The sequence below is a fragment of the Aureobasidium subglaciale genome (assembly GCF_000721755.1).
Source record: "Aureobasidium subglaciale EXF-2481 unplaced genomic scaffold scaffold_12, whole genome shotgun sequence".
In the NCBI taxonomy this organism is placed as follows: domain Eukaryota; kingdom Fungi; phylum Ascomycota; class Dothideomycetes; order Dothideales; family Saccotheciaceae; genus Aureobasidium; species Aureobasidium subglaciale.
Window position 1 is genome coordinate 599,434 of NW_013566983.1, and position 24,819 is coordinate 624,252.

The following is a 24,819-nucleotide window of genomic DNA, read 5'->3' on the forward strand; positions in this document are numbered from 1 at the left end:
GAGGGATGCAGAACGAACGAAGCGCCACGGGTCGCTGTCGCATCGCGCGTCCCGGGTTTGTCCAACGAGTAAGCCATGGTATCCGTCCACTACCACAGGCCTCATCGACCCATGGCGTTTCTCGACTCTCTGCGCCCTCGCCCACTAGGCTCCGTCAACCCATGTCGTTTCTCGACCCTTCTACACCGTCACTTAAGTAGCTTCATCGACCCGTAGTGTTTCTCGACCCTCTGCCCTGTTCAAAAGGCTTCTCTAAATGCCCGAAAAAACATGTCGTAGCTGCCCACAAGGGATATTCCCAGTGTTGCCGTTCAGGTGCTGTAGATTCTTTGTCCAAATTGGTAGAAACAAACATGTTTTATACTACTTTGCTTCCCTGATTAATTGGATCGTGATGTCAGTCGTGGTGTACTCTTTTGGGTACCCATGTCTCAAAATCGAGAATCTGGAATCTGGAGCAATAGCAACGAAAAGAAACAAGCAAATACAAAACTCTCACAGGCTTTCACAACAGCAAAAGAAACCACCCCACCCGGCTGGGTAAGGTTGGAAAGAAACCGGCAGCCCCCGCGTTCTCTTATTATCCGTGGTGAGTGCGGAAGTATTCGACCATCACGAGGCTTGAACTCGTGCACGGTCGATGGGACGGAGGTTGGCGAATGCCCACGCCAGCCAAGTGGGTCAAACACACTCCAGTCGGGTAGGAGCGGGACCCTTGCTTGGCTGGGGACAAGGAGGGAATGAAATTAGTTGTATATAAGGGGTAGTTGGAAGTGAGCTTGGTTGAGGTGGTTTGCGTGGTCGAGCGTCAGGCCTGCTTCGGTCTCGTGACCATGCCATTTCGAGTTGACGGCGGCAGACATAGCAACAGCATCGAGAAGTAGGGATGTCGTTCTTGAATAGTGTCATGATTGTGTTCAGGTTCGGGAGGGGGGATGGGCTCCTGAGAGGGGGTTTAGCCAAACATGTAGGAGGAACAACAGGGGCAGAGGTCAGGAAAAGCACGCCTGACGAGATTGTTTGTTCTGCTTAGTTCTCGGTCAGCGCTGGGTGTCGATGGAAAGAAGTCGTGTATATCGTATGTCTCAACAAGTCTATTATTGCTTCCAACTCAGCCTAATCTTGTATCAAATTTTTGCAGATAGTCATCTTCTCTTCTCAATGGCTTCTCTTAGCTTGGCGATGACCTCTGAGGGATCTTTGGCACCGAAGACAGCTGATCCAGCGACAATGACATTTGCGCCGGCATCGGCAGCGACATCAATAGTCTTCTCGGACAGACCACCGTCGACCTCGATGTTAAGCTCGGGGTAGCGCTTGCGGAGGGCCTCGACCTTGGGCATCATTTCGGGCATGAACTTCTGGCCACCGAAGCCGGGCTCGACGGTCATGATAAGAACCATCTGTATTGTATTAGCTTCTTGTCCTTCTCGGGAGCTGACTCGTGCGTACATCGGGAACCTCGTCCTGAGTCTTGCTGTCCAGAATATCGTAAAGAACATCGACGGGAGTACCGGGCTTGAGAGCAATTCCAGCTCTCAGACCTTGGTCGTGGATGTATTTGATGAGCTCTTTCGGGCTAGTCTTCTTCTCCGACGTGGCTGAAGGTTCCTCGGCGGCGGTGGAATCGACAGCAGCTTCGTAGTGGAAGCAGTACAGATCGCAACCTGCGTTCTTGAACTCCTTGACCCACTTCTTGGGCTACTAACGACAATCAGTCTTTTGCTTCCAAAGAAGTCGTCTTCGATAGGATAGGACTGACCTCGGCGATCATCATATGGCAGTCGAAAGTACCCTTGCCAAAGGACTCGGTAGGCTTTTCGACATGAGGACGGATCATGGTAACAACGGGAGCGCCAAAGGTCATGTTGGGCACAAAGTGACCGTCCATAATATCGACGTGGAGCCAGTCAGCGCCATGACCGATGGTGTCTGAGCATGCCTTGCCCAGAGCGCCAAAGTCGGCCGAGAGGATTGAAGGTGCGATGATTGCTGGAGGTGCCATTTTGTGTGTATCTGAGTATTGTGATGAGAACAAAAGTCACGTCGGTTTGAGCAACTCGGTCGACATGCTTGTCAGACGCCGACACTGCCCCGCCCACGTCACCGCCAGCTTGCCGGCCCTACCGAGCTATCTTTAGTTGTCTTCAGTCCAAGGCCCCGGGCATTTGAGAACATCTTGGGTAGGGGGAAGCAATTGATTTGAGCGGTCTACGGCAGTTCCATGAGTAGATGAACGGTGAACACGGCATTTTACCTCGAGTTTGGATTTCGAGGTGGTGATTGGGACGACCCTGCTCTTCACAACACTTGGATCTAGCTTCTGCTCTGAGCTTTGATGATGCTAGTGAGTATGATGGCCGCATCAGACAGATGCGGTACCACTGGTACATATGTGGAAGAACTGTTTCTTCTTGTTACAAACATGTACTGATGCCTACACAGAGATTGTCGAGGATGACGGGGCCTGAGTTTATGTTGACAGGACTTGGCAGACGTTGTCGGGTCAACAGACATGGCCGGGATGAAGCATTGCGACTTCCGGGTGCACCTTGGTTTCCTCTTCGATAATCGCGACGACAAGATCCAAAACATGACTTTCCGACGATAGCAACTTTGCAACAGTAGTACTATTCAGCATTCAGCCCCCAATTGATGGCGCGCATCCGACCCTGGGCTCCCTCTAATTAACCACCATCTCCTCCACAGCACATTACCTTCATTGGACTACTCCCTCGACCTCAGCCAACCACGACCTTCTAACAGCCATAACAACCACTATCTCCCTCACACATTGCTTCGATGAGCACCACTACGCGCCCCTATTACCGCCACGGTTCTCCACTATCAGTATTCAACCCAGCACAGGGCTTCGCTGCCGACGCGCCCATGATGCAGCGCATTGATGTAGGCGACTCGTCCGACGATGAGATTCCGCCGCCAATGAAGTTCAGCGCCCTTACGCGGGCTTTGCTCGAGTCTGAGGAAGGGCTCGGACAATCCTCTCCAAAACAAGACGGCGCACGCGACTACGAAACGCCTAGCAGAGCGCCGCAACTCAGAATTGTGCGCAAGCCTTCGCCCACACATAGCCAGGCTGCAACATCACCGCGTATTGTTTCCGTCAGCAAGAGGAGTGCATCCTCATCCCGTCATGCAGATAGATACGCGTCGAGCAGAGCGACCACGCCCGCCCTCGAGTTCGTTACCCCAGCACCAGCCTCACGCTCGACTCGCTCCTCGGCCAGCAGGTCCACCAGCAACCCTTCGCCCGCCCTCGACCCAATCGATCACGACCCGTCACAAAGCTTTGGAGCTTCGCAATATGATGCTTCAACAAGACACATGCCGCCGTCCACTCTCAACAAGACTCGTCACGCGTCCGCGGAGTCATCAGCACATCCCGGCTCTATACGCGTCAAAAGAGCCCCCGGCGCTTTTCTAAGAGGTGCTCCAGTAAGAAGAGGTTTCCGTAGGCGCGAGAGTGATGACAACGTGAGCCCCAACGACGGTAGTGCTCCCTTGTCAGAATCTCAGTCACAACCAGAACGCGACGAAGAACCAGCATATTCAGCTGGCCGGACGAGCAGAGCAGACAGCGCAAATGCCGAGTCTGCTGCCGTGTCAAGACACGACTTTGCACGCTCTCGCAACCACAGCCGCGATATTTCTGCCCCACCAAAGCGCGACACAAGTATTGATCACCACAGGGTTACATCCCGAGCCTCCACTCGAGTCCCTAGTATGGAACGTCCAGCAAGAAGACCCAGTGTTGAGCCCCACAAACGAGATCGTAGCGACTCTTTCGCAAAATCAAATCCTGGAGATGTTCTTGCGCCGAGAAGACCTAGTAATGACAATATGGCCGTACGCCCTGCACCCGAGTATCAACGACAAATGCGCCCGGCTTCGAGGTCCCAGCAAGATGCGATGGAAGATCAGGAGAATATTCCTCCTCCAACTTTTAAGCGCGACAGACACCATGATTTCAAATATCTTGGAAAGCCAGAGAAGCTCGCACTACATGTCAAGTCTGAAACTGTGGAAGAGACGCCAATGTCTGTACCTTCGCATCAATCGCCTCGCCGAGCTCTTACGACAATTAGCAAGAACACTCCTGTCCGACCAGCTCCTCCTCCGCCGCCAAAGATGAGCGTCTTGGATGCTGCAACAAAAACCGCCGGAGCGAGCACCACAAAGAGCAAGAAGAGACGCCAACATATTCTCATCAATGGCAAGCTATTTACACAGATGAACAAGGTTGGAAAAGGTGGCAGCAGTGATGTCTATTGTGTCATGGCTGAGAACTACAAGTTATTTGCCTTGAAAAAAGTCAAGCTCGAGGATTGTGATGAATCTGCCATGCGTGGCTTCAAGGGCGAGATTGATCTTCTCACAAAGCTTGCAGATGTCGAGCGCGTCATCCGACTTTTCGACTGGGAGCTGGACAACGAGAAGCAGGTTCTCAGTGTTCTCATGGAGAAGGGTGATCAAGACTTGAACCGAATCTTGACAATTCAGCTCAATGGCACTGACCCAAAGTTCGACCCCGTTTTGACTCGATTCTACTGGAAGGAGATGCTTGAATGTGTTCAGGCAGTCCACGACTACGATATTGTTCATTCGGATCTCAAACCCGCAAATTTCCTCTCTGTCCAAGGCAAACTCAAGTTGATCGACTTCGGCATCGCGAATGCTATCGATATCGCCCATACTGTCAATGTTCATCGCGACTCGCATATCGGAACACCCAACTATATGTCACCAGAGAGTATTCTGGACACAAATGCACCCACACCTGGTAGCGAACGCACTTCGAACAATGGCAGTAGGCTGATGAAGATCGGCAAGCCTTCGGATGTCTGGTCTCTTGGCTGTATCTTGTATCAGATGGTCTATGGTCGTCCTCCTTTCGCTCACATCGCCAACCAGATCAGTCGTATTATGGCTATCACAAACTCCAAGGTTGTCATTGAATTCCCTGACAAGGGTGTTGGTGGTGTCACGGTGCCTTCTGCTTTGAAAGGTACTCTGCGAAGATGCCTGCAACGCGATCTGCACGCTCGGCCCACTGTCAAGCAACTGCTCAGTCTCTCGGATTCTTGGCTGTATCCTGACGTCGGTAATGCCGTCGCCATGAGTGAGGACTTGCTTGCACAGATCATTGACAAAGTTGTTGAGCGATGCAAGGATCCCAAGCGTGGCATACCTTCACCCGATGAAGTCAAGCAATACCCAGCCAGCTTCATGTCAAAGATCCGCGAAATGGTTGAGCGGGATGGCGTCGTTGGATGACCACACTTTGGTATCTTCTTCTCGTATGTTCGGAAATCATGGTTTACGGCTATCTTGGGAGTCTTCGTGGCGCAAGCGGAGGGCGTGGAGTTTTTGCTCATTCTTTCCCTGGTGTTTTCCTTTTCTTCTTCATTCTCCCTTTCTTATTCTTTGCGATACCACTTTTGTTCTGCTTAGGTGCTGTCTTGTCTTGGCGCCTGAAAAATGTCTTTTTGTTCTTCCTCCATCCTCCTCATAGCCTCTTCTTGTTTCTTGGTCTTGGTCCTTTGTTTCTTTCCTGTATAGAAAGTGCAGAATTGCGAATACCTTTACTCTCCTTGACCTGTCATCTATCCATGCTTGCTCGTCGTATGACCTGTAGTACGGCAAATGTACAAACATAATAGCTCCCCATACCCCAATTACTATGCCTCCCGGCCTCTCTCAGTTGAGCAGTCCCCGGTTCAAATACAAAGTCTGTCCCAAAACAAAAACACTACTCGCAAATGAAAACCACATCATGTTCAACCCCCTGCCCTTGCCACTTTTACACTCAGCACACGGCCTCCACCAATTACTCCCTGCTCTTTTAATCAACGGGATATAAGTCCCTCCCATCCATCCCAAAGCAGCCAAGACGAAAACTTGCAGCATCATATTTCGAATCCTCAAATGTTGGAATTCGTCATAGGTGATGAGAAGTTGAAGAACAAGATTCAAGGATTGGCAAGTCAAAGTGAATTTATTGAAAAACAGTGTCATGTGATCGTGAGAGGAAAAGAGTGGACAAGAACATAAAGGGCAAGAGGTTTGATGCCGAGACTCCATGGAAAAGAGGCATGGCGAGCAGGATTTGTGATCGCAAGGTAGAGATGCTAGAGGGGTTTCTTGGTCCCAGCATATTATGCATTTTTCTTCCTTGTTCTCTCTCAGTGTCTTCTTTTCTTCGGTGGATGGAAGTGTAAAGTTTAATGTGTTTAGAAATTTATCGTAGGAAGGTAGAGTGAGGGAATCGAAGGAGCCGGGGAGAGAGACCCATGTCGTGTAGCCTGCCGCGAGGCATAGAGATAGTAGAGGGTGGGAATTAGACCAGAGGTTTAGACATGTGAAATAGGCTATCATGTCGCTGATGCGGTATGTCCAGGATTTATGATGCCATTGAAGCAGATTTAGGGAGAGGATTGCCAGAGTTATGGTCGGTATGTATGGGGTTATGATCTCGATGATATGGCGATGTTGTTGCCGTGCTGCTTTGACTTCATATTGGTAGCCAGTAGGTACGTGGACGGTTGACATGGTGGATGAATCTGATGTTGTTAAGCGAAAGGCTTTGGTAAACTCGTAAAGGGCAAACAGTTCGCTGAGTATCTGAGAGACAACAATTCGAAGGTATGCAACGTAGCCGCTCGGCACCGAACCTGCTCCATTGTTCCCCTCGGAGAATCGCAGGATCTCTGCCAAGTGGTTCGCAAGGCGATCTGGCAATCCTTCGAATCCTTACCGTGGAGTTGATGGGACGATCTCCCGCATAATCAGAATTAGCACCGTCGAGTCGGCGTTCCAGACGAGCTTGGAAGCGATCCTCTAGGTGTAACAATCGAAATCTCGAAATCCTTCTTGGCGTATGTCGCCATGTTGATCGGAGACTATCGCTTGTAAGCACAGCCACCAGCTGCGCAAAACAACGACACTGGGACGCGCGGCCGACTGGCTTTTCATGCAGACTTACAGGCTGATAGCTAATTCGCAATTTGGAGGTACTCAAGCATGGGCACGATTGAAGATGGAGAAGGATGCAAGGCTGTAATATGGACAAGAGCGATACGCTGCTGACCGTATCTCGTATTGAATCATGCCTGGCCCTACTAGCGGTGTGTGCTTAAGATTGGATGAGAAGAAGCACATGCCAAGAGCATGCGACGAATGTATTTCTGCGACATGGGGTTTTAGAACATAGCATTGCATGTCTTTTCTTATTGGATCTTGTTAGACTGGAGCATCAAATAAATGCTTGCGAGTTGCATGAACGAGACCTTTGCTCTCGGACGCCTGAGAATGTGAGGTCGCCACGACCCCGCAAGAGCTGAACGAGTCGGGGTCGTTGAGAGGCTGTGTTTCATCTTCGACACTGGGCAAGGGCAAGGAACAGGGTCAAAAGATTTGGTACTACTGTCTGCAATCCTTCAACACCTGCAGTCAAGGATATAAAGTCATCATGGCAGCCTTGTAGAGAAGCGAGCGTGTTTGTCCAAGCGACACCGATTGCCTTTTTCACATCAGCGGGAATCCTCCAGCGTAACTTCATTGCTCGGAGTCACACGAGCAATATTCCCGACAAAGAAAGCAAAGCCAACAGCAAGAATCCAGATTTACCTTTGTGCTGCATTGCACTGTGATAGGTCGAATTTAACGAAGGCAACGGCCTCGGAAGTAAAGCCCAACCGAGCGTCCGTCCGTCAGCTGCCGGCAATACCCCTAAACTTGGCTTTGGCTTCAAAGCTTCTCATTCTACCACAACAACTGGATTTCGTTTTTCCTCCTTCACATTCATTACTTGACCAGGAGGATATTGTCGGACAGTCATGGCAGACAAGGGAGATGTGAACTTGGGAGGTGCGCAATTTGCGTCGCACAAATGGGCCGAGCCAGTCGTGAGTGGATTGATCGCCGGAAGGAGATGCGACGGTATACTGACGATATTCTCAAGTTTGTTGTTTCGGTCATGATTGGGTCTTTGATCATCAATCGCCGTAAAAACTACAGCATCTTGCATGGAGATCTCAATACTCGATCCGGGACCCTGTCACCAACCAGTGAAGGAACGTCTATGCTCTCTGACGAGGAAGGTCACGCGACAAATCGACTCCAGAAACGCAGCTGCTTTGGCAAGGAATTCACCATCCCGGATACCTCTAGATTTGGCAACAATTTGCATAGCAGAGTCTTGCAAAAGTTTCCCTTCTTGATTGAAATGTTTTACTGGGCTCTCAACTACGCGGCATACAGTTTCACAAAGGCCATTGCTGCTTCTCTATATGCTACTAAGGACGGTGTCACGGAGCTCGCGCAAGAACATGGAATCAGCATTCTCGACTTTGAACATGCCTCGATGTTTTCAATCTTTTTCCCTATCAAGGAGGTGGACTTCCAGACCTTTTTTACCACTGGACATCCGCTCATTTTGACATTTTTTAACCGCATTTACTCGCTGGTGCATATTCCTGGAACTGTCACGTGCGTCTGATTTGGACTAAGATGAAATGGTTTAATTTGCTAACGAACGACAGTTTCCTCTCCTGGTATTACTATGCCGCTCCTGACCATGCAACTTTCGCTGTTGCTAGACGTACCATGACTCTCGGCAATTTCGCTGCTTTCTTCGTCTTCTGTTTCTACCCTTGCATGCCGCCGCGTCTGTTGCCGGAATCATTTGGCTTCCACGACACTGTTCGTCAAGACAACGCTGAGAGTGTTTGGGTCGGCGGTAAGAACGTCAACCAACTCGCAGCCATGCCTAGTCTCCACTTCACCTACGCTTTCGTCATCGGATGCACCTTCATCTACCACTCTGGCATTCACTGGCGTTCTGAGAATAAGGCTATTCAGCAATCGACTTTTGGAAGATGTCTGTGGCTTTTGGCTGGTCTTTGCTACCCTTTGTTGGTCTTGTCGGTTATTGTGGCGACTGCCAACCATTACTACCTGGACGCCGTGGTAGCGCTCTTCACGACATCTCTCGCCTTCTTCATCAACAGAATATGGATGCTTCTGCTACCAGCTGAGGGTATGCTTCTTTGGGCATTACGTCTGAAGAAGCCGGTTCCTACCACCGGACAACGACTTCAAAATGTCAAGAAGATCAAGGAAGACGAGAGCGATTACCGCTACGAAGTCGTCTAAGGCTTCGACCTAGTTATGATTATTCGTTTCTCACCTACAAAATATCATGTACAATTTAGCCAACACTGTAATATATCCTGGAACCATTTTCGCAAGCTCATCAAATTTCCAAACATCGACAACCAGCCTTTGACCCACCAATTCTGATTCCGCTCAACAACGTAGGACAGAAGGCCGCAATGCGCTCCTCTGAGCACTGCAAGATGACTGACCATAACCTCTTTAGTGTATATCCAAGATACGGCGCATCCATCGAATCAGGCCTCCCCTGTAAGTACTCCTCCCCATGTACCCAACTCCCCGGCTCTTCCAACATATCTCTGAGCTTCTCACACAGCTCCTTCCCATTTGTTCGTATCCTAAAACCTTTTGATGCTCACAACTCTCTTTCACGACCTCCTTCCATGTGTCTGCTATGATGCCAGAGGTATTAGACCAGCCAAATTGATCGCCACAGTCATTGCCATCGCACATCTGTCCACTGAATCCAAGACTCAAAACTTCTGTACTGGACGTATAGTAATCACGCACTCTTGAGTAGATTTAGCGATGGCTACACGGGTGTGTTGATGTGATTACACGATTCCGTACGCAGCCTAAACATGATCGCCGGCTGCAGACGCTTGCCTATCTCATGGTCGAGAAGTTTCTCGAACGCCTGACGCTTCACCATGGCATCCATGACATTTATAGACATTTCAGTGAAATCCTGAGCAGATGCGACGGCGGATGCGACGATGGATGCTCTACGTTTGCACCACTCCGCTAACTCATACAGCCGCAAAGCCAACGGCAGAGCGGCGTCTACCACTTGCATGAATTCATCTCCCAACAGCCCAAACAGACCGCTGTCGGCCGCTCGCCCAAGATCGAGGTGTATAACCACTACTTTTACAACTACCATCCTTCTGGTAGTAGTCTTAGTGCTGCTAGGTTTTGCTCGCGTTGGGTTATCGGTGTGGCTTCAGAAGGACGGGATTGAGGCGGATTGCTAGAGGGGTGCCGCCCCCACGAGTCAGACATGGCGCCTAGCATAAAAGATGCTGTACCATTCGGAAGTTTTGCTTCCTTGGCTAAAGAGGTCAAAGGGTGATCTGGAGGATCGACAGGGCCATGATCCCATAGCGAAGTCCAACTGTAAACTGCCATGATATCAATTGCGTGAGCAGAGTTGTAGGATATTTCATTTGACCGCTTGCCGCGGAAAGCTCTCATATCTATCACTGGAATGGACAGGGATACTCTGTAAAGAGCTGCTTGTTGGTGTGTCTCAAGGCGCAGTATCTGAGTGTGCGCTCGGCGACGTTCGTGGGAGGAGTGTTCTTTGGAGGGCCTAGGAGGGAGCGACACCAGATGCTGTAGATGATGTCTCTGACTTCCGAAGAGAGTTTTCCAAGCTGGCCAAGCGTGTGCATAGCGACTGGGTGTGCCATCAGATTGCTTAAGGCGGGCCCAGACATGAGCAATAAAGCCAAAGACTATGGACACTGTCAGCTGAGCGTGCAGACCTTAGGCGACGGGCGCGGCCTTACCATATCAGCCATCTTGAGGAAAAGCAAGGCTATGCTAGCTTAATGCTATTAGTGGTTGAGCAGGAAGTATAAGGGCATTTTCGACATATGTATGTTTGTGGTTCCAGATTGCTGAGACAGATAACGTGAGCAGAATGGTCCAGAAAGCAAATACCTCGCACAACCGCTTGCACTGGGCCGATAGCTTGACCGGTCTCACTCAAGCTTGAAATACGGACGCCAGTGGTTGTGAATGTCATGAATTCGGCATAAAGAACGAAGCCTCTCTCCAAGACGTGCCATAAATTTGATGAGCATGGCAAAGCTCTAGTACATTTTTGTGCAGATCGAATAAGTTGTTCTTCTCATCGCTGAAGGAACGAAACCAGATCTGATTATTACGAACGCATGCTTCGAGAAACTCTTGATGAAGTTGTGCGCGAGTCTGTTGGTGAATAGCTCGCAAGAAGTTCTTCCGAGCAGCGGGTCCCATATCTATAAGGATCACTCTTTGGAGAATCGGGAAAGTGCCGAGCCCGTGGTCGTTCATGGTGGAGTCGATTCGAGTCGAGCCAAAGCGGTCGAATGGATTCGCTGCGCATTTTTAGCCGTGGGATAAGTCAGAGATAAAATACATAGTGTCTCCACCTCAAGATCCTCATTGCAGCTTTACTCCAAGCTATACAGTCAAGAGTAAGATGAATCGTAAAATGTGATCGGACCGATGCGAAAGACCTGCCGGGACAGAGGTGGGTCTGGGTTCTTAATGCCGATGAATGAACAGCAGACTGGATGTGATTGATACGAGTCTTGGAGTCAGGGGTCATTATCGGCGAAACGGTGCAGAAGGTAGCGGTGTCTGGTGCAAACAAGATCCGAGTAGCAAACAGAGCGCGGGAATAATGTTCAGGAAGGAGCGCCTGGTTCCCTTTTGCTGCCCAACCTTCACCCCAACAGGTAGCGGCATCCACATCTACCAAAAGACATGCTGATTCGCGAAGTGACGATGACTTAGCCAGCAAAGATGAACCGAAAATGGAACATTGGCATTTCCTCGAGATGACTACTTACAATCCTGATAACAACCTTGAGAGGAATACTTCCCGACCATCACTTCGTCCAATCCTCGGCCAGAGCGAAGAAGTCGCCCAGACAGTACTTCTCAAACTCATCCTGCTCCTGCCAAAACTCAGTCACTTGCTTCACCAGAGCCATGTGATATCCTCTGATGTCTGAGACTATCTTTGGGACCATACTTCTGGCTCGGCGAAACAACTGTATCTCTTCGTCCCAGTCTAGTTCATCATCTTCCCAGTCTGGCTCGTCATCAACATAGTCCGTGTGATTTTCTTCTTCAGCTTGGTCGACAGCTTCAGTCATGTGGTTGTACTGGCTGAGTTCATAGATGCGCTGGTCTAGGTAATTGCGCAATCGACATTCGTTGATCTTGAACACCCGATCGAAGTGACCCATCGATTCCACTCTGCAGTCTAGGCGGATTACGACCTGGGTCATAAAGAACAAGAACAGGTTGAAGACATCTTGCTGTAAATACTGCGAGACCGTCCAAGAAGTCTCATCCATGAGATCAAAGTCGTAGGTCAAGGCCACAGAGAAGCGACGAGATGGGATGCCATAGTATTCCATGTAGGATCTGAGCTGCTTGGCGCGCCGTAATACCAGAGCTGATAGTTTTGGGTTTAGAATATGGTGGGCGCTGTAAAAGCTGTCATCGTAGTAATGGAGTATCGAGGAGGCGACCTCGATTCCGATGTGTCTGACACGTGCAGTTATGTCGGCGTAAGGACGGACCGCATCTAGAAATATAACAAGGTGGTGTTGCTGACAAAGGCGCTGAATAAAGACACTGTTCCTCAGGAATGCCTCGAAAAACTCCTGTTATCGGCTGTGCGTGCGGCGCGTTTGGCGGGAGTGCCGGAAGCATCGATACGTATGACCGCTGGCAATATCGCAGAATTACTGCGCGTAGCTATCGTAGAAGTTTGGTTGATGTGGAAGTGATGAGACAGGTGGTGTTGATGTTGTGGTACTCGGCGCCAGTGAAGCGCGGTGCTGTAGACTGTTTATGTTTGCGATACTTGGACAAAGACGCGAGGTTGATCTGCGCCTGCTGTAAAGACTGTACAGCTGGGGAGGATACGAAGTCAAGACTACCATAGTGACACGAAGGAGATCGCATGAATGTGTTGAGATCTTGGAGAGGTAGCCAAGTCAACTCTCACTCACTCTCCAATTCTCCCCCATTTAGCCCTTCGAATTGCAACTCTCATCATGTGGGGTCCTTGTGTGGTGCAGCGGTTGTGCCGTACACCTGGTAATGGAAAGACCTCTTTCTTCGGTAGGTAGCATTTGTGAGCGTCGGGTTCGATCCACTCCGTTGTCGAAAGTAAGCGGTGCCTTCTTTCAAGGGTTTTCCCCAGGACAGCGGGCTTCGCAACACCCTGGTTTTTTGCTCTTTTTGATGTGATGATCTTGCTCTTGGTGATCGACGGGAGCGTTCTGTTCACGCGCCTGTGCCATGCAGCCAGTCGAGGAAGCCAAGTGTGCCGAAGTTGACTCTGTTCTTCTCGTGATGCAAGTCATGCTTCTTGGATAGGATGCCGAAGAAGTCGTAACCACTATGTGCCATGACGGTCTCTACAGTAGCTGCTGACCAAAACACAAGGCAGGTGACTATGTGGCAGCCCAGAAGCTGCGTGGGAAGCCAAAACGGCAAGACGGTGGAAAAGAGGTATTCCAGCGGATGTGCGTACTGGGCGGATAGAGCGATAGGGGCTTTGAATTGGTGGTGTTGGTTGTGTATCCATTGATAGAAAGACCTCACATGAAGCAATCTATGTGAGTAGTAAAACATGATCTCACAGCCAAGGACGCATATGATCAGGTCTCTTGCGAGCTCAAATGGAGATGGCAGGTCTTGGTCGAAGCGATAGAATGATGTGTAGCCACAAATTCGTAAGACGAAGAGCTCCGAGATCTTGGCTACAACCATAAGGAGCTGGTTAGAAGCCACGACCTTGACGCAATGACGGACCTGGCCAGGTCTTACGCTCGATCTTGCCTGGATCTTATGGCGTAACGAGAAAGAAGGTGTGTAATGGTCTATGCTGAGCAGCAGAAGCGACGGTAACCAGAAAGTAATCACTTGGATGCCGAACGTCCCCGCCAATTCAATCGCAGCAGGTGAGGTGGTTGCCAATGCATAGATCCAGATATCTTCAAGTATTTGGGCCATGTGGGAAGCTCCAGTGCGGTGTGTTGGAAGCTGGCGGAAACTGTTTGTAATAAAGACGACGTAGCGATTCTTGCTGAAGCCTGAGTATCCCTTTGCTGCCTCAATAGCGTGGATCTTCCATTGGTGAGTCTTAGCGGATCCAATCGGAATTCGAGCGATATCAAAGTCTTGGTGTGTCCAAATATACTCTTACAATCTGTAGCAGAGTAGAGGTGGAGGAAGCCAAACCAGATGTCAGGTCGCAGCCGAGTACAAACGCTCAATCGTCGAGGTGATGCAATCGCATGTTTCACAAAGCCACGTGCTGATTTCAAGGAATGTGCATTTTTAGAGAAGGAGCGCTGGCATAATCCACCAAATATAGTTGGAATAAACTGGGAAACGAGGACTGGGAGTTTTGGTGAGGAAAGTGTACCTCACATCTTTATGTGTAACGAAGGTTGAACGCAAGCCAAGCAATAGAGATTGGCCGACAATGCGGCACGGTAAGAAAATATGCACCACTTACACCTAGGCTTGTGATATGAATTTGAATTTTTCATCTTTTGTTGATCTATGTAGATCACGACTGACATAATGCTCTGATAAACGTGGGCCATATTTAAGTCATCCTGCACCGTTTGGACACCTGGGCGATGTCTCTAGATCATGCGGGACGCCGTTTACTCGGCGGCCTCCTTCTCCTGGCCCTCGAATGCAGGAAGACGGGCGACGACGTCAGCCCAGGTCTCCTTGCCCTTCACCATACGGCTAACAGCCTTGATGATGTCAGCCTGGCTAGCGCGGACCTGCTTAGTTGAGTCACGGTCTCTGAGAGTAAGAGTACCATCGTCAAGAGCCTCGTAATCGATGGTGATGCCGAATGGAATACCGAGCTCATCGTTACGTGAGTAGCGCTTTCCGATACTGACACCAGTCTGGTCAATCTTGAATGAGATGGACTTGTTATCGAGGGCCTCCTCGAGCTTGGCGATGAGAGGAGCGAACTTGGGGTCCTTCTGGAGAGGGCAGACAAGAACCTTGATGGGAGCGATAACGGGAGAGAAGGAGAGAACGGAGCGAGCCTCATCGTTCTCACGAGTCCAGTAGCAGTGCTCCATGAGGGAGTAGAGAATGCGGCCAATACCAAAGGAAGGCTCAATAACGTTGGGCACGAACTCGCGGAAGGTGATGGTCTTCTTCTGCTTCTCGAATCTGACGATTGAGGTGTCAATCTCGACCTTGCCGGCGGCGATCTCCTCGACGGGGACCTCGGCCTTGCCCTCTGACTCCATGGTGATCTGGAGCTTCTCCTTCATCTCTTGGGAAAGAGCGTCGAGAGCGTTCTCGATAGCCTTGGCGTCCTTCTTGAACTTGGGGCCAGCCTTCTTCTTGTCAATGACGGGAACCCACTCCTCGATGGTTTTGGGGTTCTTGAGCTGTTCACGGGCTCGGAGGTTTGTGCCGGTGGCCTTCTCGTGGACAGACAAGTCGTAAGCAGAGCGATCGGCGCAGCCGACACACTCGGTCCAGCCGTAGCTGTTAAGCAGCTCACAGTCCCAGCAGTCGGAAGCGTAATGAGCCATCTCGTTCTCCATGTGTTGACGGAAACGGAGCTTGTTCATGTCGATACCGATCTTCTCCATGAACTGGTAGATGCGGACAAGGAAGTAACCAAGAGTCTCATTGTCGACCAGCTTAGTCTTGACGGCCTCGCCAATAGCGACCATCTCGGGCTTGGTGCTACCGGAAGTCTGGGTGTTACGGCTGAGAAGAGGGAGCTTGATATCAGCAACAGTGTGGAACTTGGGGTGAGCTTTGCCGCCCTCGGGGTCGACGAAGTGCTCGATCTCGGCCATCAAGAACTCTCTGACACGGAGGAGACCAGCGCGAGGAGAAAGCTAGGATAGATCAGTAATTGTTGATACTCTCGAACTCAGGCGTTGCCGCGCGTACCTCATTTCTGAAGGAGTAACCAATGGAAGCAGAGGCGAAAGGAAGCTGGCCATCACTGTACTCGAGAAGCTTTTGGAAAGACAGGAACTGACCCTGAGCAGTCTCAGGCCTCAGGAAAGCAGGGGAGTTAGAAGAAGCACCAATTTGAGTCTGGAACATGAGGTTGACCGAAACAGGGGGCTCCACCTCGTTGCCAGATGAAGGGTTGCGGATGTCGTACTTCTTGATCAGCTCGCCCATGCCCTCACCAGTGAAGTCATCAAGCATGGCAAGAACGTGCTCATACTCCTTGCGGACAGCATCATCAAGCTTGACGGCACCCTTGGCAGCCTTTGACTGCTTCTTCTTTTTCTTGGGGTCCTCTTCCTTCTCCTCGATCTTCTCACCGCGAGCCTCCCTGTCTGATTTTAGACGTTGTTCGAGGACATCCCCAATCAAGTGGTCTGAACGAAGAATTTCACCGGTCTTGGGGTCCTTGCCTATGCCACAATATTAGTATACTCCACAACGCAGACATGTGGTTAGACATCGTACACATGAAATCGGCGAAACGGTCACTATGAACGCATTAATGAATATGGTCACTATGAAAGTTGGTAAGAGCACTTACACATGACCGGAAGTCTTCAGGACTTCATAAGGAGTAAGCATAGAGCACTTGAGTGCCATCATCTTCTCTGAGCGGATGAAGTGATCACGCCAGATCTGAATGACCTGAGATTCGAGCTGCTCAAGAGGAGGGCCGTAGTCGAAAAGACCCTGTTTGCACAGCAAATCAGAATTGCTCAAGTCCGATCACTCATTTCATATCCCGCAAGAGCCATAATGATGATCTGATGTGATGCAGAAACACATACCTTGACCGAACCATAAGGCTCGAAACTCTGCCACAAGAAGACCTTGCGGCGCAAAAGTGACTCGAAGGCACCTCTGTCAAAGGCCTGACCCTTCTGGGTAACGTAATCGGTCGACATTGTTGGTATATCCTTTTTGCGTATCTGTACGACGGCGCGTGATTTGATGGAAGATGTAGAAAAGGCTAATGATTGCCCTGCTGGAGAAGAGATAATACGCCTATTGGTAACCTGGCAGAGGTATTTGAACATAAAACAGCCTGTGGAACTGGCGATAATAAAGGTGAGTCTTCAACCGCGAATATGTCGTCGGCTTGCTCATCGATTGCGGTGACCGCGAAAAAGTGTAGATGGTCTGAGCTTTGTTGTGCGGCGTCGACAGCTGCATTCGTTGATCTGACTATTGATCTAGCTGTCGAGATGCACAATTCATGTCAAGAGTCATACAATCTCGTCGAGAGCCTCCCACTTATCATGAGTAAATGGTAGCCTCATGATAGAATGATATACCACTTTACCCAAGCTACGTGACTGGACTCTTTCGAACGATTGAGCATCAGTGGCTTGGCGTTCTCATGCTCAATAGCGAGACTCATCCGGCCCGTAACACCTTCCCAGATTTCTGCCGGGGTCTCCAAGATTTTTTATTTGCTGCACCAAAACAGCTCCCACTATTAGCACCACCGCATCTGTCCACGCACACCGTTTGCCAACATGGTGTCCCGCAACCCCAACAAGATCGGCAACAAGATCAAGCGCAAAGAACAACACGTCAAAGTCAAGCGCGCCAAAGAAAACGAAAAGCGCGATGACAGACTCCGCCGCCGTCGTACGGAAGACAAGAATCCTGCTTTGAGAGAAGCGCGCAGAGCAAAGAACATTCCTCAGACGATTGATCGCAAGAGAACTTGGGATACTGCTGGTGCTGGAGAAGAAGATGATCGATTGGGATTGAGTGTGGATTTGAACGCTATCAAGAGGAGGAAGGTTGAGGATGGTGAGGAAGAGGAGGATGGTGCAGAGGAAGAGGAGGAAGAGAAAGACAGCGATGTAGACTCTATGGTCGACTTTGACGAGGAAGACGAAGAACTGGACGAAGACGCCAAAGCAGCAAAACAGCTCAAGAAGGACGAAGAGGCCGCCGCAAAGAAGACACGCGCACCCTCACCAACACTGTCAACAGCCGCCACGAATCTGTCCCTCACCCCCGAAGGCCTTGCTTCCAAATTCCCCTCTCTCTTCGAAAACACAGGAAGAGACCCCAAGGTGCTCGTCACAACAAGCATCAACTCGTTCCTCCACGAAGAAGCCGCTCTCCTCACATCCCTCTTCCCAAACTCCGTCTACATCAAACGCACCGCCCACTTCCACGCCCACAAATACTCCGTCTCGGAGATCTCCTCCTTCGCAAGCAACAGGAACTACACCCACGTAGTCATCCTAAACGAAGATCAGAAAAAGCCAAAGGGATTAGATATCGTCCACCTGCCCCACGGCCCCATGTTCCACTTTTCCATAAACAACTGGGTCGAAGGTGCCAAACTCCCCGGCCACGGAAACCCAACCTCCCACGATCCAGAACTCATCCTCAACAACTTCCGTACCCCCCTTGGTCTGCTAACCGCCCACCTTTTCCGCCAAATTTTCCCCCCTCAACCTCAAATCCAGGGTCGTCAAGTCGTCACCCTGCACAATCAGCGCGATTATATTTTCGTCCGCAGACACAGATATGTATTCAGAGATAAGCGTGCCACCGAAAAGAGTATCGTGGGTCCGGATGGAAAGCTAGTGGAAGGTGTAGAGGATATTAGAGCTGGATTACAAGAGCTGGGACCGAGATTTACACTCAAACTGAGGAGAATCGACAAGGGAATTCAGAGGAGGAGTGGACAGGAGTGGGAGTGGAAGGCTGGTGATGAAAAGGTTAGGACGAGATTTGCTCTGTAGATATGAGGGACTCATATATTTGTCTTGCGAGAATCCACTTTTCTGTCCCACCTTCTGTTGTACTGGGTGTTGTGAATGTTCTGTTGTTCTTCTTTCTGGGAAATGCATGCAGTAGGCTTGATCTGCTTCGTAACACTCAAATGCATTCTTTGTGTACAAACACAAGCAAGTAGGAGAAGAGGCAAACATGTCTTGAAGAAACAGCATGCTCATAAGAGAGTCATGAAATGATATATAAATCTTGCCAACTACAAAAGTCATAATCATAGCCTCAATCTCACAATGTACAAAGAAATAGAATGAGGTATCTTCTTCGAACCAAGAAAGAAGAGTAAGAAAAAAAAACGCCGACCCTAATTTTTCTAATCGTCTGGAAACCCAAGGAAAACATGTCGCTAAATCGCCAAGTAATGTATTGTCAAAAGAAGTGAGCAGAGAGTGAGGAGTCTACTTCTTTTCGTTCAAGGCCTCATCTGACTCGTCTTCTTCCTTGACGTGGCCGCGGATCATGGGGCTGGGCATGGGGCTTCTCTTCTCCATACCGCGCATCATGGGTGATGGCAAAGCAGTCTGCTTCTCATTGCCGCGAACCATGGGCGAGATCAGAGGAGATTGAGCGCCACGAGGACCATCCTTCGTGCGGTGGAAGAAGCTGGAGATGTCGCTGTGCCAGTCCTCGTCGTCCATGACTTCAGGGTCCATGTTGCTTTCCTTCTCGGCGACCTTGGATGCCATGCTCTCTTCCCACTCGTGACGCATCTCTTCGACACGCTGTTGGTAGTCGAGTTCGGCGTCGTAATTCTTGCCGACACCGCGGAAGCGCTCCCATACTGACAAGTGCTTGGGGTGGATGGCGACACCACGGTACTCGTCACCCTTACCAAGACGGATGAAAGCCCAGCGACGCTCCTGCTCCTTGAGATCAAGACCGGTGGTATCGGGGAGGAACAGCCAGGTGATGACAGCACCGGCGAGACCAAACCAGGGAACAACGTAGAATTTGGTCTGTGTATCGATGTAGTTGTAGAGCACAGCAGCAAGCAGAGCACCCATCTTACCGACAGCGGCACTGAAGCCGTGGGCGGTAGCACGGATAGGAGTGGGGAATACCTCGGCGGCAACAAGGAAGGAAACCGAGTTAGGACCGAACTGGTTGAAGAAGGATGACAGGAAGTACATGGCCTGGAAAGCGTGGACTCCCGAAGTACTGGTGTAGTACTCGAAATTGAAAGCCGGAACGACGAAGAGGATGAAGTCAAGCAAGAAACCAATGATCTGCATCCACTTACGACCGTAGAGCTTGTTGTCAATCAAGAAAGAAGCTAGGTAGTAACCGCAGAGCGAAACACCGACGTTGACCAAATTGTAGAGCCAGCCAACCATGACAGACTTGTTACCGGGAAGCAGGACAGCAATGAATTCGGCTTGGAAGAGCTTGTTACCGTAGAAGAAGACATCGTTCGCAAACCATCCACCAGCAGTTGCGATCAAACGAGGTCCGAAGTGAGAAAGAGTCAGCTTGAGAGACTGAGTGTCGTAGCCAGTAACGTTGGACTTCTTCTTTGCAGCGGCGAGCGCCTTTGAGGCAGAGCGCATCTTGTAAGTACGGAAGTAGACAAGCCAGAGGGTACCAACAGCGGGAATGGCGAAAGAGACGCGGTAGGTCCACTGGGTGGAGACCTTTGAGTATGGAGGATTACCAGATCCGTGGAAAATCAGCAGGAGAATGATCAGGATGACCTGGTTGAGGAACTGTCCCCAACCTTGCATCAGGAAGGCCGAAGTGACCTTGCGACCACGGTGAAGACGATCTTCCTTAGTTGAGACCTTTCCCGCTCCGACAGCGTTCTCCATACCGGATGTGGCTGTCATGGGATATTCACCACCGACACCGACACCGTAGAAGAAGAGAGACCAGACGTAGCAGATAACCCAGCCATTGAGAGTGACACCCCAAGAAGCAGTAAGCATGAGAAGACCCACGAACATGATGACGGCGTCCTGGATCAAACCCCAGCGACGACCTAGCCAGTCACCAATGACACCAACAAGGATCTGGCCGACGATGATACCCACAATCTCCAAGTAATCAAGAGCGGCGATCCAAGTGCCATCACAGACAGTCTCTTTTTTCCAGCAAGCTGGGAAGGCGGCTTGAAGGAGAGGCTTGATGTTGCCGATGGAGAAAAGAACATAACCTTCGAGAAGGAGACCCATACCAGGAATTACCATGTTGCGCACGTAGTAGCCGATAGGGCTGAGAGGGTCCTTCTTGATCATGGCCCATGTTGCGGATGCCTCATGCTTTGCTTCTGCGTTGTTGACCTTGTTAACAAAGGCAATTCTTTTCATGATAGGCATATCAGCCCAGTATGTGCCGTGCTCATCGTAGCTGTCGTCGGGCTTGAGGATGGTTTGGAAGACACCCTGTTCGTTCTGGCTCATGGCGTAGAGCTGCTCGGTCGCAACGTGATGGCTATCCATGTTGGGTCCATGAGGGGCCGCAAGACCATAGTCGCGTAATGAAGACATGGTGTCGCTGCTAAGTCCTTGGATGAAGGACTGCAGATGTGTGATGTGTGTGTGGTAAAAGTAGGTGAAGCGTGAACAGCTTCCCTTAATAAGATATGGTTCGAGCTAGAAGATGGCGAGCGATGACGGATGTGTCGGCGGGAGACTTTCTTTTGCGGGAACTGAGGGTGTTATCAGTCGAGTCGTTGCAGGGACGGACAGCTGCACGAGGTGCTTGTAGGAGAATCGACTGGAGTAGGATGCACGATGCCGTATTTGAAGACAGGGAAGGTGGGTATGAACTGGAGGAGGTACCGGAATAGACGGAACCCTCGACAGACAACGTGCAACACAACGGAACGTGAGTGGTTGGAGAAGAGAGAGGAAGTACGGCGGGGATCTACATTTGTATGGAAAGCTGCTCAGACATGTCAGACAGTCAGGCCCACGCAGCCCGCGGATGAATGTCCAAGCACCCTCAACCCGAGCTCCAATTTTTTTTCTCTTCACCAAAATCCTCGCCTACCGTTGGATGGCACGCGAGCACTTGCCAACTTGAGCTGGACAAAGCGCCTGTTCATGGGCCGAACAAGCGCCAAACAACCCAGCGAACATCGCAAAAAATCCGGGCATCAAAGCGGTCGTGGGGCGATCGCGTTGAATCTTAACGGCAAAATGGAAAATCGAAGCTCAGTAAAATTGTCGGCCCTATGTCACCGCTCGACTCCGACTTCTCTCTCACACTCGACCACAACTCGCCTGCGCATGCTTCTTTCTGGAAATAACAAGCTGTAGACAAGCGTTTCCAACTGACACAAAAAAGCTTTGCCAATGACGAAGACAAGGACGACAGCAGCGCCAGCCGCAAGCCTCAACTGCCAATTGAGTTGATAAATTCGTTTTCGAGATGGAAGAAGAGAGGTCGAATTCGACCAATGAGAAGGCGTTGTTCTGACAACGTGCTCGAGTCCTTGGTCGGGAAGGCTTCCAGGCCTGCGGGTAATACTTCTCGGCCCTGCATGTGGCGTGGGGTCTGATGCGTCGCCGATCACTCGTCTGGAGACATCATCCCTTGTTCTTTTTTTTTTGCTTCGAGACAACCGCCAACGAGTTCATCAATTTGGACCGTTCATGCCCTTGTTCCCGGAATGGTTTTGTATCTCTCGTCGCGGCATCTACATCATGCCGTCTTCGTCATTCAATCAGCCTATCGAACTTCGTTTTAAACTCCGGATGTTGTCTGTCAAGGCCATAAAGACGAACGCATCGAGGAAAAACGCTCGGTCAGCTCCGCCTAATATATGATAATCCCGGGGGCTCCCTAGTGTGATTGAGGGGGAATGAGTTGATGCTCGGCAAGTCAACCCTGGATCTTGAGTGACATCCTCCCTCGGGTTCAACTTGCAGAGCTACGAGATCGAAACCCACAAGGACGCAGATATTAACAATAGCGCTGCTTGTGCTCATCGACCTTCATTTCGCATGTCGCAGACTTGTTGTGCTCATACGAGCAACTTCTGGGTTTGGAGGATGCACTATCTTGTTGGAGGTAAAGTGTGCCCACTTGGAACGGTCCGAGAACCTACACATGAGCCCATGAATAGCCCACGTGCTCGCGGTGTGCGCGGCAAAGAGCTCGATGCAATCTCATTTGTGTTGGAACACAATCGATCCTTTGGTGTCGTGCCGGCAGTATCGGCTTGAGATGCATACGAGCGGCATGCTCTCGCGGCAGACGAGTTCTGACATGGCTTGATTGCACGAGAAACGCAGACATGGGTCGAGAAAGTTGAGCGTATGAGATGCCGAGCGTTTCGAGGAGCGCTCGAGTCATCTGCCGGTTCGAGGCGTTCGAGGAGGAAGCAACTCCTCCACATGCGAGTGTCGAGTCCAGAGCCTTTGGGCATCCCTTGCTCCCGCTTCCACGACAGACGATACCTGTCACAACCTATGTGATGATAGGTATTATGACGTCTTGAGTACTTGTTCGAAGGATGCGACCTCATCGTCATGTAGCAAGATCTCACATGTCACACTGCAGACGTTGTTCCCAAAAGCCAATAGCAAGCCCAGAACCGCCCACCTGCTGTTAAGCTTGGAAGGACAAGCCTCCGGAGCAAAGCAACCTACAACACTTGGCCATGCGTAACCATCAACACAAGGCTCGACGATTGATTGACAAGAGATCCGGGAACCTTATCTTTCTACCAGTGTACCGTCTCTTGGACCGATCCTTGGCGGAGAGAGACAAGCAATGCCCGCGTTTGGAGTTGCTGTTGGTGGCGGTAGAGGCGCGGTAAGCGGCAGGAAAGCGGTAATGTATGTGGTCTTGCTTGGTGGCGCTTGTTTCGACTGCACTTCGTCACCGGCCGTCGCATTGATGACTCTACATGTCGTTGTTTTTGTGGAATTTTGACCTCGCTTGCGCCAAAGATGAGGTGTGTTGCATACTATCTGATGCAAGGTGCGAGAAGTTAAGTCGTGCTTTTGTGCTTGAAGCGATTGGTCTCCTCATCTCGTCGCCGCAAGCAACAGACTTTATCTCATCCCGTCGAAGCGGTTCGTTCCCTATAGCCATGCTCATGCTTGAAGCAACAGAACCAATGATCACAAGAGCTGACCTCACGAAGCTTCGAGCTTCACTAAATAACATCCAGTCCCTGCGTATAGATTTGTTTCAGTCTACTGAGATGCACAACAATTGAGAAGGTACAAACAATGATGCTACGTCATTGCTCCATCTTACCGCTCAGTGCACCACATGTGCCTCCCTTCACCCTTGCAAAACACCGTCATTCGAAGTCACTTTGACTAGGCCTAATTGAACTGAATACAGCATCAGAACTGCTGACCGTCAATAAAAGATTCTCGGAACAACGTGGTCGGCTCACAAGATCTATTTGTTCAAACATTATCGTCTGCTGTCCAGTTCCCTGGTGGAGTAGAACCAAACAAGCTTCTCGGAGGTTGACGACAAGCTCATAGAGGCGGGTGGGCCATTCCCTGTCACATCCCAGTCATCATCTGAGACCCGCAACATTGCCTCATCATGGCCGCAAGCCCATGCTGTAATCAACGGAACAAATAGAAATCGTCTGGGACATGACCCCATTTTCAGAAGGATGTCGACGACGACGACGTCGATCTCGCTGCTCACAGGCACAAAGGCACACAAGATGGGTAGGTCACTCGAGGAGTAGGGTGCTTCGTTTGATTGTTCAGTACGAGACTATTACCTCTCCACAATCTCCTATCATTCAACCAGGGCTGCCTGGATGAACCAAATTCGAACTTTCAAGTCTCTTCGAGCGAGCGAATATGAAATCCGAGTATCTCATCAACCTCGGTTTTCCAATCCCCGTTCTGTCAAATATGCTGTCATGTCTGCCGGTTGACATCAACAGCAGATTCATATCTCCCCTAACCAGCAATTTCCTTTATAAACCGAACCCAGGCTTGTCCCTTCCTTCAAGTGATGGAAGCAATGAAAGCCAAGAACCCCACCACTTCCATCTCTCCATCAACAAACACCACATGAAAAACGTCCGCCTCCAGCAGGATCTTCTCATTCGTCATTTGAGCGTATGGAAATCAAAAGTTGGCCCAAATCAAAAAAGATCAAGTTTTTGGT

At 50.3% G+C, this 24,819-nt stretch overlaps 12 protein-coding genes across 12 annotated transcripts; 5 read left to right on the plus strand and 7 right to left on the minus strand.

The window, feature by feature from the left end:
* Positions 1-1,027: 1,027 nt before the first annotated feature.
* AUEXF2481DRAFT_260568 (uncharacterized protein) lies at positions 1,028-2,403 on the minus strand. Its single transcript, XM_013487894.1, has 3 exons — positions 1,763-2,403; positions 1,453-1,701; positions 1,028-1,403 (listed from the first exon to the last, which is right to left on the minus strand). Exons 1-3 carry the CDS (start codon positions 2,003-2,005, stop codon positions 1,146-1,148), a joined length of 750 nt encoding a protein of 249 aa, XP_013343348.1. The 5' UTR covers positions 2,006-2,403; the 3' UTR covers positions 1,028-1,145.
* A 1,746-nt stretch (positions 2,404-4,149) lies between these two features.
* AUEXF2481DRAFT_66263 (uncharacterized protein) lies at positions 4,150-5,295 on the plus strand (the record flags this gene model as incomplete). The annotated part of the gene is made up of 1 exon (XM_013487810.1): positions 4,150-5,295. The coding sequence occupies one exon, from the start codon at positions 4,150-4,152 to the stop codon at positions 5,293-5,295; it is 1,146 nt and encodes a 381-aa protein (XP_013343264.1).
* Positions 5,296-7,856: 2,561 nt separating this feature from the next.
* Positions 7,857-9,174, plus strand: AUEXF2481DRAFT_5692 (uncharacterized protein; the record flags this gene model as incomplete). Its single annotated transcript, XM_013487654.1, has 3 exons — positions 7,857-7,925; positions 7,982-8,508; positions 8,562-9,174. The coding sequence occupies 3 exons, from the start codon at positions 7,857-7,859 to the stop codon at positions 9,172-9,174; spliced, it is 1,209 nt and encodes a 402-aa protein (XP_013343108.1).
* Positions 9,175-9,224: 50 nt separating this feature from the next.
* Positions 9,225-9,608, minus strand: AUEXF2481DRAFT_260420 (uncharacterized protein). Its single transcript, XM_013487895.1, has one exon. The coding sequence runs from the start codon at positions 9,488-9,490 to the stop codon at positions 9,275-9,277; it is 216 nt and encodes a 71-aa protein (XP_013343349.1). The 5' UTR covers positions 9,491-9,608; the 3' UTR covers positions 9,225-9,274.
* Positions 9,609-10,394: 786 nt separating this feature from the next.
* On the minus strand, positions 10,395-10,718 carry AUEXF2481DRAFT_5693 (uncharacterized protein; the record flags this gene model as incomplete). The annotated part of the gene is made up of 2 exons (XM_013487655.1): positions 10,395-10,652; positions 10,707-10,718. The coding sequence occupies 2 exons, from the start codon at positions 10,716-10,718 to the stop codon at positions 10,395-10,397; spliced, it is 270 nt and encodes an 89-aa protein (XP_013343109.1).
* Positions 10,719-11,795: 1,077 nt separating this feature from the next.
* Positions 11,796-12,332, minus strand: AUEXF2481DRAFT_5694 (uncharacterized protein; the record flags this gene model as incomplete). The annotated part of the gene is made up of 1 exon (XM_013487656.1): positions 11,796-12,332. One exon carries the CDS (start codon positions 12,330-12,332, stop codon positions 11,796-11,798), a length of 537 nt encoding a protein of 178 aa, XP_013343110.1.
* A 116-nt stretch (positions 12,333-12,448) lies between these two features.
* On the plus strand, positions 12,449-13,037 carry AUEXF2481DRAFT_260416 (uncharacterized protein). The gene has a single exon (XM_013487896.1). It carries the CDS (start codon positions 12,566-12,568, stop codon positions 12,863-12,865), a length of 300 nt encoding a protein of 99 aa, XP_013343350.1. The 5' UTR covers positions 12,449-12,565; the 3' UTR covers positions 12,866-13,037.
* On the minus strand, positions 12,800-14,057 carry AUEXF2481DRAFT_261534 (uncharacterized protein). The gene has a single exon (XM_013487897.1). The coding sequence runs from the start codon at positions 13,939-13,941 to the stop codon at positions 13,210-13,212; it is 732 nt and encodes a 243-aa protein (XP_013343351.1). The 5' UTR covers positions 13,942-14,057; the 3' UTR covers positions 12,800-13,209.
* Positions 14,058-14,603: 546 nt separating this feature from the next.
* Positions 14,604-16,850, minus strand: AUEXF2481DRAFT_66168 (uncharacterized protein; the record flags this gene model as incomplete). Its single annotated transcript, XM_013487801.1, has 5 exons — positions 14,604-15,821; positions 15,877-16,355; positions 16,411-16,433; positions 16,487-16,635; positions 16,734-16,850. The coding sequence occupies 5 exons, from the start codon at positions 16,848-16,850 to the stop codon at positions 14,604-14,606; spliced, it is 1,986 nt and encodes a 661-aa protein (XP_013343255.1).
* A 326-nt stretch (positions 16,851-17,176) lies between these two features.
* On the plus strand, positions 17,177-18,728 carry AUEXF2481DRAFT_40775 (uncharacterized protein). The gene has a single exon (XM_013487765.1). It carries the CDS (start codon positions 17,445-17,447, stop codon positions 18,675-18,677), a length of 1,233 nt encoding a protein of 410 aa, XP_013343219.1. The 5' UTR covers positions 17,177-17,444; the 3' UTR covers positions 18,678-18,728.
* Positions 18,729-19,124: 396 nt separating this feature from the next.
* On the minus strand, positions 19,125-21,209 carry AUEXF2481DRAFT_66139 (uncharacterized protein; the record flags this gene model as incomplete). The annotated part of the gene is made up of 1 exon (XM_013487798.1): positions 19,125-21,209. The coding sequence occupies one exon, from the start codon at positions 21,207-21,209 to the stop codon at positions 19,125-19,127; it is 2,085 nt and encodes a 694-aa protein (XP_013343252.1).
* AUEXF2481DRAFT_261255 (uncharacterized protein) lies at positions 21,087-22,103 on the plus strand. The gene has a single exon (XM_013487898.1). The coding sequence runs from the start codon at positions 21,456-21,458 to the stop codon at positions 21,981-21,983; it is 528 nt and encodes a 175-aa protein (XP_013343352.1). The 5' UTR covers positions 21,087-21,455; the 3' UTR covers positions 21,984-22,103.
* Positions 22,104-24,819: the final 2,716 nt, after the last annotated feature.

Excerpts from the sequence above, each read along its gene's own strand:
- AUEXF2481DRAFT_260568 (XM_013487894.1), bottom strand. The coding sequence starts at position 2,005 with ATGGCACCTCCAGCAATCATCGCACCTTCAATCCTCTCGGCCGACTTT. Across the intron at positions 1,702-1,762 it reads GCCATATGATGATCGCCGAG|CCCAAGAAGTGGGTCAAGGA; the intron begins GTCAGTCCTATC and ends TGTCGTTAGTAG. Across the intron at positions 1,404-1,452 it reads CTCAGGACGAGGTTCCCGAT|ATGGTTCTTATCATGACCGT; the intron begins GTACGCACGAGT and ends AATACAATACAG.
- AUEXF2481DRAFT_260420 (XM_013487895.1), bottom strand. The coding sequence starts at position 9,490 with ATGTTGGAAGAGCCGGGGAGTTGGGTACATGGGGAGGAGTACTTACAG.
- AUEXF2481DRAFT_260416 (XM_013487896.1), top strand. The coding sequence starts at position 12,566 with ATGCCTCGAAAAACTCCTGTTATCGGCTGTGCGTGCGGCGCGTTTGGC.
- AUEXF2481DRAFT_261534 (XM_013487897.1), bottom strand. The coding sequence starts at position 13,941 with ATGGCCCAAATACTTGAAGATATCTGGATCTATGCATTGGCAACCACC.
- AUEXF2481DRAFT_40775 (XM_013487765.1), top strand. The coding sequence starts at position 17,445 with ATGGTGTCCCGCAACCCCAACAAGATCGGCAACAAGATCAAGCGCAAA.
- AUEXF2481DRAFT_261255 (XM_013487898.1), top strand. The coding sequence starts at position 21,456 with ATGCCGTATTTGAAGACAGGGAAGGTGGGTATGAACTGGAGGAGGTAC.